The sequence below is a fragment of the Sturnus vulgaris genome, chromosome 5 (genome assembly GCF_052056855.1).
Source record: "Sturnus vulgaris isolate bStuVul1 chromosome 5, bStuVul1.hap1, whole genome shotgun sequence".
Classification (NCBI taxonomy): domain Eukaryota; kingdom Metazoa; phylum Chordata; class Aves; order Passeriformes; family Sturnidae; genus Sturnus; species Sturnus vulgaris.
In genome coordinates, this window is record NC_142247.1 from 31,429,465 (window position 1) to 31,447,414 (window position 17,950).

Here is a 17,950-nt window from a genome sequence, read left to right on the forward strand (position 1 = left end):
CTTGTTTTCATTTTAATTCTATTTTTATAATTTTTGTTCAGGTTTCATCAGTTGAGCCAGAAGTACAAGCAGTGTTATTAATACAATGAGGTTTAAAAACAAATTAAGTACTGGTGACCAGTGTCACTTTCTCAGGTTACCAAATTCCTTTAGGATGCCAGTGGCATGAAGAAGACATGACCAGTGTCTCTTTATCCTAGTTCAGTGGTTTTGGGCCTTGAAGTCTTGCAGTACTGAACTAGAGAGATCAATTAGTCCATACACTGAACTGATTTATTTAAACTTGAATTTCAGGCTGAAGTTTATGGTGTCATAGTATAAGCTGATCCACTGTTCCTGTGGGAGTACTTCTCCAGCACTGCTCATTTCACTATCTAGGTGCTAAATTAGCAAGACACCGATGCAGCAGGGAAAGAAATGAGCTTGTCTTCAGCCTGTTGAACTCACAGACCACGCAGTGAGATCCAGGATCAGTAAAGGAGGGAGGAGGAGCAGCACACACCTGGGGATGACTGGGGGCCGTGAAGCCCCTGTCCTGAGCTGGCTGGAGCTGCTCTGAAGCCCCAGGCTCTCGTTGCCCAGCAGTGCAGGCTGGACTCCCACTCCTCACTGCTGGCCTCTGCCCCCTCTGCTGTTTCACAGCAGGGACTGGCAGTGGAGCAGCTCAAGCTGGATCGTGGACATGAGAGAGCTTAAAAATAACCCTGCAGGTTTTTTGGAAGATACTCTTACATTTATTTCTTTTTAGTCAGGTTGATTCCTGCATCTGACTCACCAGATTGCACAGGTACATGGACAGGTTCTACACATTTCTGTGCCTTAATGCAAAGCCCAGCACGGGGCTGGGAGGAGCTGGAAGAGCTGCTGAAATGGTGACAGCTTGGTTTACACACATACTTTCACCAACTTGAAGGGTGCATTTGTGTGTGTGACTTCAATAATTTGTTTCTGGGTTTTGTGCTGTGTTGCTGTCGGTGCATTCAGTCCTGCTCATCTCAGGTGGATTATAGCTGAAACCTTCCTACTCTTTCCAAATGCCTTGGAAACAGGTAGCCTAAACTGCTGCCTCTGGCCATTTTTTTCAGGCTTCTAAAAGTTTATTATGGAAATAAGCGGGGGGAAAAAAAAAAGACATAAAAAACTTGGTTAGAAACAAACACAGCAGTAGGTGACAGCAAGACTGGTTGCTGGCTGTGTGCTCCAGTGGTACAAGGCAAAGATGCTGCTGAGGTGACTGGTCTAAACTCCATGACGAACGAAGGGTTAACAATGCATGGATTTCAAGGGGCTCTGTTTAGTTTTCTTTGGTTTTATTTTTTTTTTATTTTACTTTATTTTATTTTTGTTGTTGTTTTTTGTTTAATTTCTGTGTTCTGGCCACACCCAGGAGAACCGTCTGGTTTTGATTTCTCCCTTTACGGTTACATGGTAAATTTTCTTTCTCATTCTTCAGAGATGGAAACGTTCAAATACTATATATATATATATATATACATTTATTATTTTTTTTCACTGCTCATCATGTTGCTTGTTATTTATTGCAGAATCTGAGGCCAGACTAAAAGGGTGACAGTTACTCGGTCTCTTCAGGCCCTTTCAATAAACCTTTGGGTAAAAAGGGGTTAGTCTGGTACTGCAAATTACTCACCAGTCCTAAAAGTGCTTGTTGGAATTAAGTGTTCGCTGGGTTAAACTTATTTTCTGCATGGGAGAAGTTCATGATAGTTGCTGGTGGGGAGGAATTGTTGAAAATTTCAGCCTTGTTATCATAACAGCATTATTAAACTCAAATTATGTGTATAACCTAAATTTTAGAAAACCTAAGTATTTTTTTCGTCCAGGATCTTCCCTTCCTCTGGCTCCATACCTATTACTATGGAGCAATCCAGTACCTGCTATAAAACTAAGCTAGTTAATATTGGATACCTGCCCCATCTTTTTTTTTTTTTTCTTCTTTGTTTCTTTTTTTTCTTTCAAGGTCAAGACAACCTTGCTGAGGGAAAACTGACAACTGTTTGTTGCATTTGTATTTAGGTACAAATTAATCCCTATTCTTTACAGGTCATCTGTGAGAAGGAATAAAAAATATATGTATGTTCTTTTTTCTCTCCCACTTCAAAAATGTGTGTATATATATATATCTATCTAATTGCTAGTTTTTAAACTTAGAAATAACAAATGTCAAATGTGGCTCACCTTTTTTTCTTAATTAAAATTTGACTGTCTAAGAGATGCATTAATATGACAAACCAAGAGGACACAAATACTAACTGCCATAGTCAACTATGTGAAGCATTAATTCAGCGTTGACATTAAATGGTGCTCAACAAAGAGCTGCAGAAGCTAAGGCTGATCTGTCAATAAAATATGGTTAATTAGTTATGTTGTTCTGAATCAGATTAATTCTGGTTTAATTCACATTGTTAATTATATTCATATAGTCTGCATGTGGACTGTATGCTGCCTTAAGTTAACTTAATACTGAAAATTCCTACTCAGTTTAAAGATATTTAATGATAATATAGTTTTTTTAAAATCCCATACAGACTTTACTAATTGCAAACAGATGTGAATTAAAATAGTCTTAGTTTAGTTCTAGCCTGCACAGATTAATGTCTAAAAAATTACTTTCCATCTGCACTCCAGCTTTCAGTTCACATCATCACTGAAGACATAAATTTCATTTGGTCTCCACAGGCTTGTCTAGAACAAACAGAAATTTTAATGCAAAAATAGAAGAGGGAAATAGAGATTCCTGTAGTAGTCCTTACCTCCTCTCCTCCCCCAACCTTTAAAGGATATTTTTTCCCTATTATACAGAACCAGAGGGAAGGGTGTTGCTCTATTTCTCAGGCTTACCTTTCTCTGTAGTGGCTCTTTGAAGCAGACACAATACCCTATTCCTTCATAATCAGCTTTGCTATTACACCCCCTGCACCCCCCTCAGTTCTCTGCAACATATTTGACAGTTATATGCAGTTGGGCTGTTTTATTAGCCTCTATGTCTTGTAGCTCTGATTTTAATTCATTTAAACAGGGAACTTCTATGCTGTTCTGAAAAAGGCATCAGTTTGTTATTTATATAGCTCTTTATTTATAGCTGGAGAAATGAAATTATCTGAAGCTTTAGATTATTGGTTTGGAGCCCAAAGGAGCGCTTTCGTTGATCTCAGCATTGCAGTGCTTGGCTAAGATCCTTTATTTTTGCTATTTGGTGGGGAGAAAAAAGAAGTAAACCTTCCCTACCCCAGCCCAACAACCACCACCCTGCGTTTTACAAATTTGTAGCAGTTTTCTGCTGGAAATCTAGGTGTGGATGATAAAGGCTAGCTCGTCACTTAAACAGCTTAGGCTGTTCAAGATTAGTATTGTAAAGACCTCTAAAAAGCGCTTGAAAAATAATGGCTTGCTCGTGTCTCATTGCTAGCAATGCTTAGAAATAAAGATGCTATCTGTCTTTCGGACTGTCCAGTCCAATACATACTGACCTCAAGGTGCATGAAGGAGGTTTCTGACTAGCATGCCCCTTCCCTAATAGCCATAGCTGCAGATCACTCCCATCACCTCACTCTTCAATTACCGTCGGGAGGGATTTCCATTGCACCAAATGCAAGCTTTGTTGCTCTGCTCCTGAGGGTACTGGAGCCGGTGGAGATTACTGTTTGTACATGAAAGCAGTATTTGCTTTATACCAAGCCACAGGAGCCAGTTATTGCTGTTATTAAGATATCCTGAAAGCAGAATGCAACAATGCTTTTTGTTTGGATCCTCTCTCTCTAATGGCATGAAGAGTATCTCGTCACAGTTGTCTGTATTAAGATGCCATTTGCTCCTAGTTAAAATCCTAATTCATTTTGTCATGTTGGCTTTCTCTTAATGTCAGTGCACTCATCTCTGTAGTCTCCTACCCTGCCCTGTTGCACTACTGCATGAGCTGGCAGCAGCATGAGCATGTGTGGGACAGGCGTATGTTGCTTGTGCCTTCATGGGTGTGCTAAACCTGAATTTATCTGACTAAAGTGACATTTTGGCAGTCCTTGAGCCTTTGTGGTTGCTCCAAGCAGGGCATGTCAATTTTTCTAGAAATTTCATGGTCTAACTAGGCAGAAGTCTGTTGCCATCCACAGCACAGAGGTTGCCACTCAGAACAAAGCCGAGAAAGATGAGTAGCAGGATGGGAGAGGGAGGTAGCAGAGGGTCAGCAGTGTCATACAAAACCTGCCTTAACCAATAAATCAGTATTTAGGTGTTCAGATTTACAGTCAAGTCTACCACAATACTCAGAGATAAGAATATTTTGGAACTACAGTATGTGATACTCTAAATCTTCACATTAATTATGCTTATTTTATGGTGCCACCTAGAAGCCCTCCTTACTTTCAGGGCCTCATGTATTATTGGGGAAGTTACAGGCTTAGGAGTAGACATGAGCTGTTCCCTGAAGAGCTTACAAGGGATGCTTTACAAAGAACCCTTCCTCTCAACAGTGTTCTAAGGTAGGTAATTATTATTGTCTCCATTCTACAGGTGTGAAAAGCAAGGTTCAGTGTTTGATTTGCCCAAAGCTTCACAGAATTCCTGGTGCCAGGCGTGAACTCAGATTGCTGCTCACTCTCATAGCGGTTTCCCAAAAGAACAAAGTGCTGCTCAATTTTGATGTCCTGTACTGTGTCTGGGGTGGGCGGGGGTCCTGCAAAATTTATGTGTTCATTAGGATGGGAGAGAAGCTCCATTTGGGCTTGCCCAGCTTGCCTATGTCAGAGCAGGGTTAGTGTTTTTAAACAAAAAACCAAACCAAAATGAAAAATTGTCTCGAGTAACTCTGTACGTCTTTTTTGGTCTGGCCTCAATTGCTTTTATGTTTTCTTTTTTTAATTACTCTTATTATTCTTATTATGATTACAGTTCCTTTTTTATTGATTTTAATTTCTTTCATTTATGAAACATGCATGAACCAACAATGTGACTCTAGGAGGTTATTGCTGAGTTGTGCTGATGTCGATTTCATACTGTGATATTTTTTCTCTATTTACCTAGAGATCAATATTTCAATATATAACGATGTGCATGTTTTCCCCCCTTCTCCCGCTGCATGCAGGGATTCGGGTTCGTAACTTTCGAGAATAGTGCTGATGCAGACAGGGCCAGGGAGAAATTACACGGCACCGTGGTAGAGGGCCGTAAAATCGAGGTGCATGTCTTCAGTAATTCAATTTCTTCTTTATATTTATCCTTTTGATTTCTTTTTGTGTCTTGCCTCACTTATTTCACATTTGGATCCCAGTCTCGTGTGTGCGTGTGTGTTTGTGTCTGTGTCCTTCACCTCCCTGCACTGAAATGTATAGAAGTTTACACCCTTTACAGAATATTTTTATTGTTGTTTTGGGTATTTTTTTTTCCTTTTCTTTCTTCTTTTATTAAGTTTTATTCCCACCCACTCCAAATTTTTGCCCTTCTGCTGTCTTGATTTTTCCTTTGCTTCAGTTTGCGAGGCTCCGATTTCCTGTTACCAGGCCTGAACAAAACTAACTGAAAGAGTACTGTCCACCTTCTAACTCTGTGTCCAAAAAAGAAAGCAGGGGGCCAGCCAGTATCCTCTCTTTCCTCTGAGGCCAGTTCTCCTCCATGCAAGTGTGAGATGATGCCTGTGGGAGGGGTGGGGACACATGGGGCAGCAGCCCCAAGTGGGTTGTTCTATAAACACTGCCGGTTTCTTGATCTTCCCATGGTCAAGAATAGGTATGGTGAAAGCTAATCCTAAAAATTTGCTAGCTCTTGCCGCTGGGGAGGGAAGGGTTAATGTTGGCTGGCCATCATGGCCATATGTTGGGCATGCCTGGTGTTGACCAGTTTGGTGTTCCACTGTGTTGAAGGCTAACTGGCATCATCCCTCTCTCCTTCTTTCTTTAAAAAAAAAGAAAAACCAAAAACAAACACAAACCAAAAAGTACAAATATTGAAACAAAAAAAGCCGCCGTTTTTGAGTAAGATGTCTGCATATTTTGCCTTTTTTTTTTTTTTTTCTGTTTTGTTTTTTTTTTATTTCCCTTTCCGATGGTTTAGCGTTTAGGGCCCTTCACTTGACTCACTCTTTCCATGGTAACTATACACAATGCTGGCGATGGTACGAGTTGGCGGTAAGTGAAACAAAAGTGCTAGAGAAGAAACTTTTTCTTTTTTTTTTTTAAATTTTTCTTAAAATTACAAAAAAAAATTAAGAAAGAAAAAATCCATCTGCCATCTCACATTAACACTATGAAATGTGATTTGACTTGTTGTCCCCACCCACCTCCTTCCCCTTCTCCCCCTTTTATTTTCAATGCTGTTGAGTAATGCCGCCTGGACTTTGGATGTACATATTGTTTTGTAGCAGTCTGAGCTGTTTGATTACTGACTTCATGGTGATTTCCCCTTGCACATCTTACTCAGAGTTACTGAACTCCAGTTTGGCTGGTTTTTATTAATGCACCCATTTCCTCTTCTCTCTCTCTTGCCCCTTTCTGCTGCTCTTTCTATCTGAGACCTGTTTGTAGCTGTTACTGTTTGTTTTCTATCTTTTTCTTTCTGCCCCCTCCCCAGTTTATTTCTTTACTAAGTTAAATGCAGCTGTTGGTCTCTTTGCTGATGGTGGTTTCTGATTGGTTCTGGCAATTTTTCCTTTAAGTGCTTGTGTTGCACTTTGCTGTAGCAGCTGATTTCAGGCACTCGCTCCATCTAATGATTGTCTGTGAGACCCTATCCCCTCACTCCTCCCCACCCTCTGAATCAATTGTGGTGTGTTTTTTTTTCTTTCTTTTTATTATCTGTGTGTGTTTAACTGCATGCCCTCAGTCTCATCATTGTTGTTTCCCATTCTTTCTTTTTTAAATGTGTAATGTTTCTATTGTTTTGGGTCTGAAACAGGAGTAAAATGTAGCTCTGGACTCCCCACCCTGTGTACGCCCACCATCCATACATCTCAAGGGCCCGAGGCAGCTTCTATTTTTGTATCCATTCTTTTTCTTCTTCACCTTGGCCTCCATTCCCATTTGGCATGGGTTTTGGTAAATTATTGATGATACATAAAGACTTCACACTCCTTGCAAGAGCTTTGAGGCTGACACGGGGCTGCAGTAACTTGGCTTCCAAACTAGTCCATCTTTTCTTTATTAGCACCATCTCTGCAGTAACACCCCACTTGCTTGAGCAGTCAAACCGCTTGGAACTATGCAGAGCTCTGTAAAGAGGGTGGAGGGTACAGTAAACCTAAAAATGATCCCAGTCTGCTGCTGTGTATTCTTTTTGTCCCATGAGACCTATGACAAGGAAAAAAATAATCTGGAAAAAGATCAAAAAATGGTGAGTGTAAATCAATGAATGTAGATCGTCTAAACAGTTGGTGATGTTCCAGAGATTTCCTCCAGCCTTGGGAGTTCGAATCTAATGCTGAGGGACTCCAGGCTACCTTTTTTTACCCAAGGTCCTGCCAGTGACCTGCTGGGCCCCAATTCCAGCTGTGAGCTTGAGAAACAAGTCAGCTCGTGCATTACCTGGTTCAATTTCCCTGCCCTGGGCTGCAGAAATTATTCCTGCCTCTTGAAGAGAACCTGGACAAAGCATCTAAGGTTTTGCCCTTTCGATCACTGGGCTGTAAATAATCCTGTGCCTAGGGATGGCAGGGTGGTGGAGAATCTGCACTTTACTCTTGTTGGCCTTTTGTTTAATGCATAATTTTAAAATGCCAAATTTAACTGTAACTTTTATAATTAAATGGCAACTGTTAAAAGTAATTTAAAGATTGCATTCATGTAAAATTAGCTGTTTAATTTTTTTTTTTTGCTCAGAGAAGTATAGTGTGTGTGTGTGTGGTATCTGAGAGCTTTTCACCATTTTCCCTAACGTTGTGTGCTTCCTTCCCTCTCCTCCCCCTCCCCTTTCTTACTTTTAGGTTAACAATGCCACTGCGAGAGTGATGACCAATAAGAAGATGGTCACACCTTATGCAAATGGTAAGAGACACTGTACTAATGATGACCTGAAACGTTTGAAGAAAGACAAAAGGCGAAAGTCATGATCTCTTCTCAGGACCAAAAGAAACCAATTAAACCCCACATACTCTAATTTGTATCATTATACCATTTCAGTATAACCCTAAAGTTCTTGTCTTGTCTTGTTCATCATTTTCCTGATGGAGAAGTCGGGACAGAGAGAAGCAGGGACATGCCCAATGTGGCCAAAATGGGTAAAGGTGCTGAGGATCAGTGGGTTGCCTGCCGTACTACTGCAAGCTGATTCTGTATGGTGGGATGTGCAGTACTCCTGTGTCTCACTGACATCACATAAATACCTAAATATGAATGCAGAAATACAACTTAAGATGCATAATTAGCTTAATAACTTAAGATAGCTTCAGTTTAGGTTCTATCTATAAAAGTACAGCTGTCCCCAAGCAACTAACAAAGCAGAGCCTTTGCGCTGCCTGTTTGCTTGCTTTTTATTTCAGACTGCGCTTGTGTTCAGTAATTTTCCGTGTGAACCTAAACAGAGAAAGACCAAGTTGTTTGGCTAATGAAGAATCCTGTTTCATTGGGATATCTTGGTGGTTCTCTGTGCATTCGTTTTACTTCATATATAGCATAAAAACTCATTCTCCCAGCAGAACTGAATGCTGCTTTGATAAAGATTTTGAATCTGAGTCTTTGTCCTGAAACAGACAGCAAAGTTCTTTTCGGTGTAAAAATGTTCCCAAACAATTTCATAATGGCAGGAAGCTGCATACAGGTAGTTGCTGGTGTGAGAATCTGTTTTGATTACAAAGTAAGACTCCAAACTCAGAAGATAAAAATTTTTTATGTTGCTCTGCCGACGACTTGCTGAGTGGTCCCCTGCAAGTAAATCTTACTTTGGGTACAGAACTGAGGAAACAGGGCCAAGCAAAAGGCCTGGAATTCTGGGTCACAGTACCTGGAAGGAACTAGGAGTTTTTGTAGCAAAAGGCAATGCATCTATGGTATATTGTCCTGAAAACAAGGGCATAAAATGTCATGCATGAAACTGTTTGGTAACAAAACTTGGCTTACTTCTGAAAGTGATAACATAAAAAGAATATTTTGCTTTTGCAACCAGCAGTTTAAAGCCGGCTTTAAAGCTATGCAAAAGAATTTAATATTAGGCCAGGCTTAAGGCATACTGGCAAGTATGTTTGTACACCTGTTATTAAATTTGAGAGTTGATAGTCCTCTTATTGCCTACACCTGTTATTAAATTTGAGAGTTGATAGTCCTCTTATTGCCACCACTGGAGTGTTTTGCCATCAAGGTGATCAGTGCAGCAGCAGTGTGCCTGTATTTGCAGTGGCAGGCTGCTCCGCATCTGTCATTGATACTCTGCCAGCAGGTGAAGGGGTGGTGTTGATGGGCTGCAATTCACATAGTTGTTCATATAGCTTCTAGAGTGGCTAGAGGCGTTAAAAGTTCAGCAAGTGCACCAGGGCTCCAAGACAGAGGAAGAGTATAGTTTTATTTAAATAAAAATGCCACTGTGATTGCTAGTTGATGAACAGCTGAGATCTTTCCTGAAAGGAATGCTTTATGGAAGCCAACTCAGATCACATTGTTAGCTTTATACTTCTTTTCTTCCCCATTAGAGAGATGGAGGGGGAAAAGACAGATACGATTCTAGATGTGACTGGAAATATGTACCAACTCATACTCATACTTCTTTAAGCTCTATTCTCTTGTAGGTTTTAGCTTGATGATTTGCAGTTCTTGCCAATTATCCAGATTATATTGAAATCATTTCTCTGTGAAGGCTTTCACATGAAAAGCAGCATAAAGAAGGCAAGAAATACTAAAATAACAGGGTGGAGAAAGTGTGAGATGAATAGAATGATTTGGTTTTATGAATTATAGTTTCATAATGCATTTAATGAGAAAATGCAGACACTGTTGCTTTTTAGCACATCTCTAGCAGACAAGACAGAAGAGTGTTTTCAGAATTCAGGGCTGTAAATTGACTTGCCTGGGATGACAGTCTGGGCCGGTGGCTTTAGGGAGGGCTTGGATCTGCAGTGTTCTCAGTGAAAGTAGGGAGGAGCTGTCAGCAAGGCTCCTGCAGGGAATGCCAGGTCGTATGGTGCTCATGGTAAATATGCATATAAGGTAGTTGGCATTCCCACAGCAATGCCTCTGCCCCCTGAGGATCAGCTGATGTTTTGCTGTTCCCTCTGTTCCCTCCGATACAACGACCTGCGCCTAGAGCTTGACATTAGGAAAAGGCAGTTGGCCTCCATCTACACCAAGGGGGATTGAGGCAAAGCAGAAATTGGAAAGAGCTGTGCATGTGAAACTGGGGCGCATGCAAGAGACCATTCCCCCTACCCACGCTGCCCGTTCCTTCTCTTGGTGTAGATTTTGGCATTCACTGCAGTCTTTGTTGTTTCAGGTTGGAAGTTGAGTCCTGTGGTTGGAGCGGTGTACGGCCCTGAGTTATATGCAGGTAGAGATTAAGTAGACACTTCCACTTCTGCCATTTAACTGCAGTGGTTTTGTTTATATTCTTAATCTGCTGTTTCTTTATAACCTTTTTATGGTTTTGTTTTTGTTTTTCATTCTTTTTAAAATTAAATTAGCATCCAGCTTTCAAGCAGATGTCTCGCTGGGCAATGACGCCGCAGTGCCCCTGTCAGGAAGGGGGGGTATTAACACTTACATTCCTTTAATCAGTAAGTAGCCCCCAATGCCCCTGTATTGTCACTGTGCTTGAGTTAACGATGATCTCTCCAGTCTGTATAATATATACTTGAAAGGATGGGTCTTACTGGGAATGAGTTTACCTTGAGCCAAAGCATAGAGTGCAGCTGCTGTAACTTGTTCATCTGCAGTGTCTTGCTGTAGTGCTGAATGGCACCTTTTGAACGACAAGGAGGCTGCAGAACAAGGGGAGGGTGTGTGTGAAGAATAGGCCATTCCCTTGCTCCCCTCCCCGTTCTGAAATCGAAGAAACCAAATGGACAAATCCCTAAAGTACATATTATACAAGCTGCTAAACCGTGGGTCGGCAGGGCCCCTAGTGGCATGCACCTGGATGCACGCTGGGTTGGGTTTGTGCCCTGGGACTCCTTCCCGCTCAGTATCTGTTTGTGACAGATGCCTCTGAGGTTTTACAAAGTTTCATCACGAGCCAGTTTACTTCAGTTAATAGCACAATAATAATAGAGGCATCGCTATATGTGGTGCCAGTTGTTGGTCACACTCGTTAAATGAAGATGGGCTCTCAGTAAACTGCCACTTTATGGGAAGTTGCTGCTGCTGTTATATGGGCTATCTTGTCTTTCAGGCTTTAAAATGAACATACAGAGGATTGGGTGGCAAAGAGTGGGAGGGGAAAGGAGGGAAGAGACGGATGTAAGTTGGTTGACTTTAAGGGCCTCTTGACAAATTATTTTAAAGAGCCTCTGCAGTTTTGGAAGAACTGCGTGCTGTATTGATAGTAACTCCCTGCGCTTCTCAGACTCTAACCAGACTGCATGGCAGTGTCGAAAGGTGGGGGGATTTGAGCCCTGTTTGGGGTGGGTAAGGCATGCCAAAACATTAACCTCTTGCATGCCAAACCTCTCTGCAACCCTTCTCCCCCTAAAGGCCATGGTGTAGCAGGAAGTATGTATGGGATGCTTGCTGGGTTATAAGCATGTCCCTCTGCAGGATTGATGCCAAATGTCCCACCGCTGTGGAGCTGTTGTGTCACTTTGTTTGGAGCAGGTGGTTGTTCTCTGGGTCAGAACTTGTATCCTTTTCACCTTCCACCTTATCTATCTTCACAGTTCCAGGCTTCCCCTATCCAACTGCAGCCACCACAGCCGCCGCATTTCGGGGCGCCCATCTGAGGGGCCGAGGAAGGACAGTGTATGGGGCAGTGCGGGCAGTACCTCCCACGGCCATCCCTGCCTACCCAGGGTAAGCACTGGTCACAAGAGCAGAGTGCTCTGCACAACCGTGTCAAATAGCTAATCGGTTAACAAAAAAACCTAAAATTGTCTGGATGGTGAGCGTCAAGATCTTGCTAGTGCCAGAGCATTCTGCACATGATGACATCCAGCGGGGACAAATCTAAATTTTTCTGTGTTAAGTTCTTGACTGAAATAATTTTCAGTACTCGCAACAGCCTGAAGTGCTGATGAGTTCCTTCTCATAATTTCTCAATTTGTTTATATATTGTATATGTCATCCATTGACCCAATATGTTATAGTGCTACTGAGAAGGACACAAAGAGAAGATCTAAAATTCCTGAAAAGGTTCTGCTCTTTGCACTCTATTTGTGTATCCATATTCAGGAATGAGGAATATTATCCATTACCTTCATGCCTCACCATCTGGCAGTAGGACACAGAAGAGCCAGTTACCCACAATGGATTTGCTTTCTTTGTTGGAGACGGTTTAAAAAGGTTTAAAACAAAGATTAATCAAGTCCATTAATTTAAAGCTGGGAGAGTTTGGGATGTAGAGAGAACAATAATGCAATGAAGCAATGGCAAATGTGTGGCCTTAGCATTCTTTGCCCTCAGATTTTCACTAGTAATGCAGTGCAAAAAATGCTGTTACAAAGGAGTATTCCGCTGTTTAAAAGTAGAGGGAACTAGGTCTGTATGTGAATTTTGTTGTGGATTTTGGATTTTTGTTGGTTTCTTTAGATGTGATGGAATGACAGATAAATCAGTAAATCCCTTCCAAACTATTCTTTTTTTGTTTGCTTGTTTGTTTTTTGTTTTTTTTTGTTTAGTTTCTGATTTCGAGGATGCTTTAATTATATTATCTCTGGAGTTCTACTTGCCATATTTTCCAGGCAGTGTTCTCAGAAAGAACAGGAGTAGAAACGAATCCTCCAACACAGAGATGTGGACTGACCCTTCTTTTCCATTATACTAGGCCCAAAAGGGAAGAAAAAAAATCATAAATCTTTTATTAAAAAGGGAAGTGGAATCCATACGCATCAGTGCAGGGAGCTGGCCTGATATATGCTGGATAAGCTCACAATACCTTCTGTAGCAGATTAAGTGATGAGACCTACTGTGACCCTTTTAGAGTCTAGTCTGATATTTAAAGTGGAGCTGCAGGAAGCAAGCTGCAGTGGTCATGTATCTGTCTAGCTTTGCTCTTTGGCAATTTTGGCAATGTTAGTATATAATTCACCAGAAGACTTTAAATGAAACCTCTTGTCTAAATACTGGTCTTCTGAACAGGTGTTTCTTCTGTGTTTTTAAATCCATTTTTTTGCCACCACTTCTAGTTTACATTCTCTATCCTCTAATCATAGCCTCTGACCTGCAACTTGTCTGTCTATTGCTCTAAAAATGGCCCAGTCCAATTTTATTGGGGAGTGCTCCACAGTGAAACAAAGCAGCAAAGCTAAGTGCTACCGTCTAGCAGAATATGAAATATTTGCACCAGGGAGGGTGAATGTGCTTTTCATCCCTGGGAGTAACTGCTAGAGCATTCCTAGCCAGAGGCTCTCACAAGTGGGGCACTGGGAGGGCCTTGTATTTGATATAAATCCAGCCTGAGTCCCATCTAAAAAGTTTATTTTCATTTGAAATATGGGCCAGGCTCCAGTGATTAGCCCTTCCAAATATCATCTCATGTTTGTGTTTACTGGTATTACACTGAATTTTTCTGACCCTGCTTACTGATCCTATGTCTTCATGGGCAGCATTCTACCTAGTAAACACTTAGAGGGCACCAGTAAGCAAGGCAGATTCACAGAGGCCCAGAACTGTCCCTAGTCCCAAACACTGGGATGTAATTAACTACTACTGGTGGTTTTTTGTCATCATAGTCTGAGTCTCTACAAGATACTTGGTAGAACAGATTTGATTCCTAGTGGAATAATACAAAATGTGCTATTCAATTCCATGTTGCAGTAACCTGTAGGACAGCCGCCACTCCATGTGGGCACTGTTGACCTCCATGGTGTCAGGGACAGGCACACCTTCCTGACACCTTGCCCTCCATCGGTTACTTTCTTCCTGGCCAGTGGAAAGATGACACCATAAGATCAGTCAGCAACATGAATGACCAAGACATAGTGAGTAATGTGGAAGAAGACAGTAAAGTAAGCTGCAGGTTAACTCAAACGTGATAGAAGGAATTCGTTTTCACAAACTTCAGTGGCGTTTAAGTTTTAAGTTACAAAGCTTAATGGTATCACTGCATTAGCAGAATTTTAAAAACACAAAATGTAGATTAATAAAAGCTCGTTGGTATTGCCATACTGGATCAGACCTGAGCACCATCTAGGTTAGAATAAGTTTTGACAGTGTCAGGTGCTAAACCAGAGCAAGGTGCAAGAAATCATAGTTCTTAATAATTTTAATATTTATTTCAAGAACTCAAGGTTTGCTAATGCATATGTGGAATGCCCATACTTATGTATGCCCATGGTTGTTTATCCAGAGGAGGTTTTCAATAACTCAGAAAGCAACTGCTTAGACTGCTGGAGGTGATGTTAGATAGACACCTAAACCTGACTTTGAACACTATTGCAACCTTCAGTTTTAAGTGAGGTGCTACTTGGTAGAAATAAGGTGACATTATAGCCTCTGATATATAGCATGAGTAAAAACTGTACTGGAATATTGTCCTGATTTGTAGCAACCACGCTTTTTAAATGAAAGTGCTAACAAATAACACTTCAGAGCAAAAGCTGTAAGAATCTAGACAGTCTGAAAAACTCTGAAAGCTAAATAAGCAAAACAAGCCTCTCTACTGTAAAACTCTCAAAGCTAAATAAGCTTGATAAATTTTATTTCTCAAACTATAGGTTAGTCATTGACTTGTGCATGGTCATTAAATACCTATGTGAGGAATAGACTTGCCATAGTAAAGAATAATTTCGTCTAGGAGTGTAAATATATATGAGATTCACTAATTTGAATCCAAAGTGGACAGAAGACTACATACAGGACAGCAGAGAGCTTTGAGGGTTTGAAGTATTTTTTTCGTTCCTTTTACAACACAGTCAACTGTTGGTACACCTAAATGATATGCTGGCTACTTTACAAAACCAGCCTATTTCCTTTTCCCTAGATTGTATTTAGCTTAGCTAGTAGGCTTTTTACAGATTGCACCAAGATTTGACTGGCTGCCAGATTGTTTTATACTTCTGGTCAAGCTACATAGCCAGAATGTGGTTCTGAGATGAAGGAATTCTCTCAGTCTTGCTAGCATTGAGAATCACAAATGTGGATATTCTACCCTATAAATAAACCTTCTAAATGTCAGCCTTGGAAGTTCATGTCAGTCAAATCCTAACTGAAGGAGAGATGGAGGATTCACATGTGTTTGGGTGTTTAGATCCAGGAAGTCTTACTCTTACCTGTTATTAGTGTTCCTTGCAGTTTTCTCTGGAGAGCTGATGATCTCTTGCTGACAGAAATAGTGGCCTGATCCAATGTGGTAATGCTTATGTTCATCCAACTGATTGTGTTTGGAATAACTGTTAAAACTGCTAACCTGTTCATAAACCAAGTCACTTCCTCTGTCGTGCATTTGCCTTTCCTGCAGGAGCAGGTGGAGTATCACTGCTAAAACACTCCTGGTCCTAGATAGAGAACCCAGCAATGTAAGTCACTGCCCCAGGAGCCAAACTCTTTGTTATGTGGTTGTAAAAATTTAGCTTCAACAAACATGATCTTATGGCCTGCTTCTCCCTGCTGAAGTGGCTCCCCTCTTCCTCTAACAAGGGTCTCTATCTTCATACCTGCTCCCAGCGCTCTTGGAGACTACAGTAACTTTGTCCATTGGGAATGGAGTGTACTTTTCCTGGGGAAGGCAGCAAGACTAAATTATCCAAGCAGTAGCTAACACTGCAAATTTTTTTTTTGTTTTATTTTTTTAGTAATAGCATGCAGAATTTTGGCAAGATCTGCTGGGCTTTTTTTGTGTGTGTGTGCCTTACAATAGGTGGGTGTCTGAGGGTGGCAGGCTCTCGGCAGCATTTCATATTCTAGCTGATGAGTAAAAAATAATAGTCAAAAGAATAGCTAGTGTTCCATACCTTCTTTTTCCTTAATGCTATGGGTAAGTCATGCACATCAGATCCATAAACTTTACAGATGGTGGGGTTAATGCTTTTTAAAGCCTTGAGTGAGTTTGTGTGGAGCTCTTCAGAGGACAAAGCTGGAGAAGATTCCTCAGAATGTGAAGCAGACACTGAACTCAAATGGGTGGGGGGCGTCCCCTCTCTTCCTTCCTCATCCTTCCCCAGTCCTCATCCCCAGAGTGAGCTGTGTAGTCTTATGCTAGTGAATGCTCTGGTAAGAGCAGCTATTTGGGAACCCCAGGCTCTGTTTAACAGTTTTTGTGCTTGAAGTTCTGAGAGAAACAAAACTATGGCTTAAAGCAGAAAAAGCACCATCCCATGGAAACCCTTCCAGTTGCTCCTCTCTGCTATGGAATAAGTCATTACTACCAGGGACTCCCACTGCACCTCTCAATTTTCGGATCTTGGATCAGTCACCTAACCTTTTTAGCTCATTATCTCTGCTTGTGAAAGCAATGCATTGTGGGTATTTTTGGTTTTTTCTTTTCAATTACATTTCTCTGTGTTTACTTTGATCAGAATTGATTGACTTGTTTTCCTGAGGTGTTGCATCGGTTCTTTAAGATGCTGAATAATAATACTTTGCATGCTTGTGTGATCAGCCAAATCTTATCGCATGTCTAATGTGCAGGGTAAAAGCAGGTGATGTATGGATGTCAGAAACAAAAGTCATGCAGCCCTGTGAAGCCTGAAAAATGCAATCAGGCACAAGTCTCTGAACCACACTTCCTGACATAGGTGACTCCAGCCCCTGTGGGATGCCTTCTGTAAGGGGCTCCTCAATTTCACAAGGCCACTTCATGAAGCCAATGTTTCCATGTGTTTTAGGGGGTAACTAAAATCATTCCAGGAGAATAACCAGAGTGGAGGTTTCTAAACCCTTGTGTCTCTCTTCAGGACGTCAGATCTTTTTGAGTCAATATTTACTGTACAAGATGGTGGTTCCCCTCCCTCTCTCCTTCGCATACTGTCTCCCCCTCTGCCCACCCCTTCCCCCTTTGCATGCCATGGAAGATGACTTGGAGCCGTGCGTGCACACACACATTCTCTTGCTGATTTGCTCCTGCCAAAAGCCCAGGTTGTGGATTCATACATCACCTGCCTGTGTAAAACGCATGTGCATGCTGCCGTCCTCAATAACCGGAATGTGTTTTCTGTTCTTTTGTTTTTTGTTTGTTTTTTTTTTTTTTTCGTTTGTTTTTTTGTTTGTTTTGTTTTTGTGTGGATTTTCTGCAGTGTGGTTTACCAGGACGGATTTTACGGTGCTGACCTCTATGTAAGTACACACACCGGAGCCTTCTTGTCCCCAACCCCTGACAAGCCAGCCTTTTTTTGTTTTGTTTTCTTTTTCTTTTGGTTTGTTCGTTTGGTTTGGTTTGGTTTTTAAAATATCATTTACTTTAATTTTCTTCTTCCTTGTGGATATATATATTTATATATTTAGGAATGCAAGCATGCTTCTCTGTCACTGCGCTTGCCCCTGGGTGCAAGACCTAAGCCTTTGGGTTTCCTGATCATTGCCAGGGTCAGTTTACTGGGTGTCCTGTCCCCCACATGCACACTGGTACTAATCAACCTGAGAGATGATTAGCAAATTAAAATTTCTCTCAACACTTCTCTCATTTACATAATTTGGATATAAAAATAACAGGACTGGTTTAGCCTCAGACCTTCCCTTTCCTTCTCCCCCTCTTCCCTCCCCTTTCTCTTCCCTCTTGGGGCCCTTTCAGGTTTGATTTGTGCAGCCCACACGACACTGAACAAGTTGTATGTTTAAAAGTGTTCATGTGCCACTGGGATGTGGAGATTATCCCTTTGGGGGAGACACTGGGACTGATTAAAAATGGAGGCTGAGATGTTAGAGTGAAATCTGAC

At 41.3% G+C, this 17,950-nt stretch overlaps 1 protein-coding gene across 15 annotated transcripts in view; it reads left to right on the forward strand.

The window, feature by feature from the left end:
- RBFOX2 (RNA binding fox-1 homolog 2) overlaps positions 1–17,950 on the forward strand; it is a 170,070-nt gene that overhangs the window by 136,699 nt on the left and 15,421 nt on the right. For 9 of the 15 annotated variants that reach the window (XM_088165355.1, XM_088165359.1, XM_014885231.2 and 6 more), the window contains 5 exons: positions 5,099–5,191; positions 7,928–7,988; positions 10,423–10,476; positions 10,610–10,702; positions 11,801–11,933. In XM_088165355.1, coding sequence (XP_088021481.1) covers positions 5,099–5,191; positions 7,928–7,988; positions 10,423–10,476; positions 10,610–10,702; positions 11,801–11,933 — 434 coding nt within the window. Of the gene's footprint in view, positions 1–5,098; positions 5,192–7,927; positions 7,989–10,422; positions 10,477–10,609; positions 10,703–11,800; positions 11,934–17,311; positions 17,352–17,950 lie in introns of all 15 variants that reach the window. The other 6 variants (XR_015803881.1, XR_015803882.1, XR_015803883.1 and 3 more) reach the window with 2 other exon arrangements.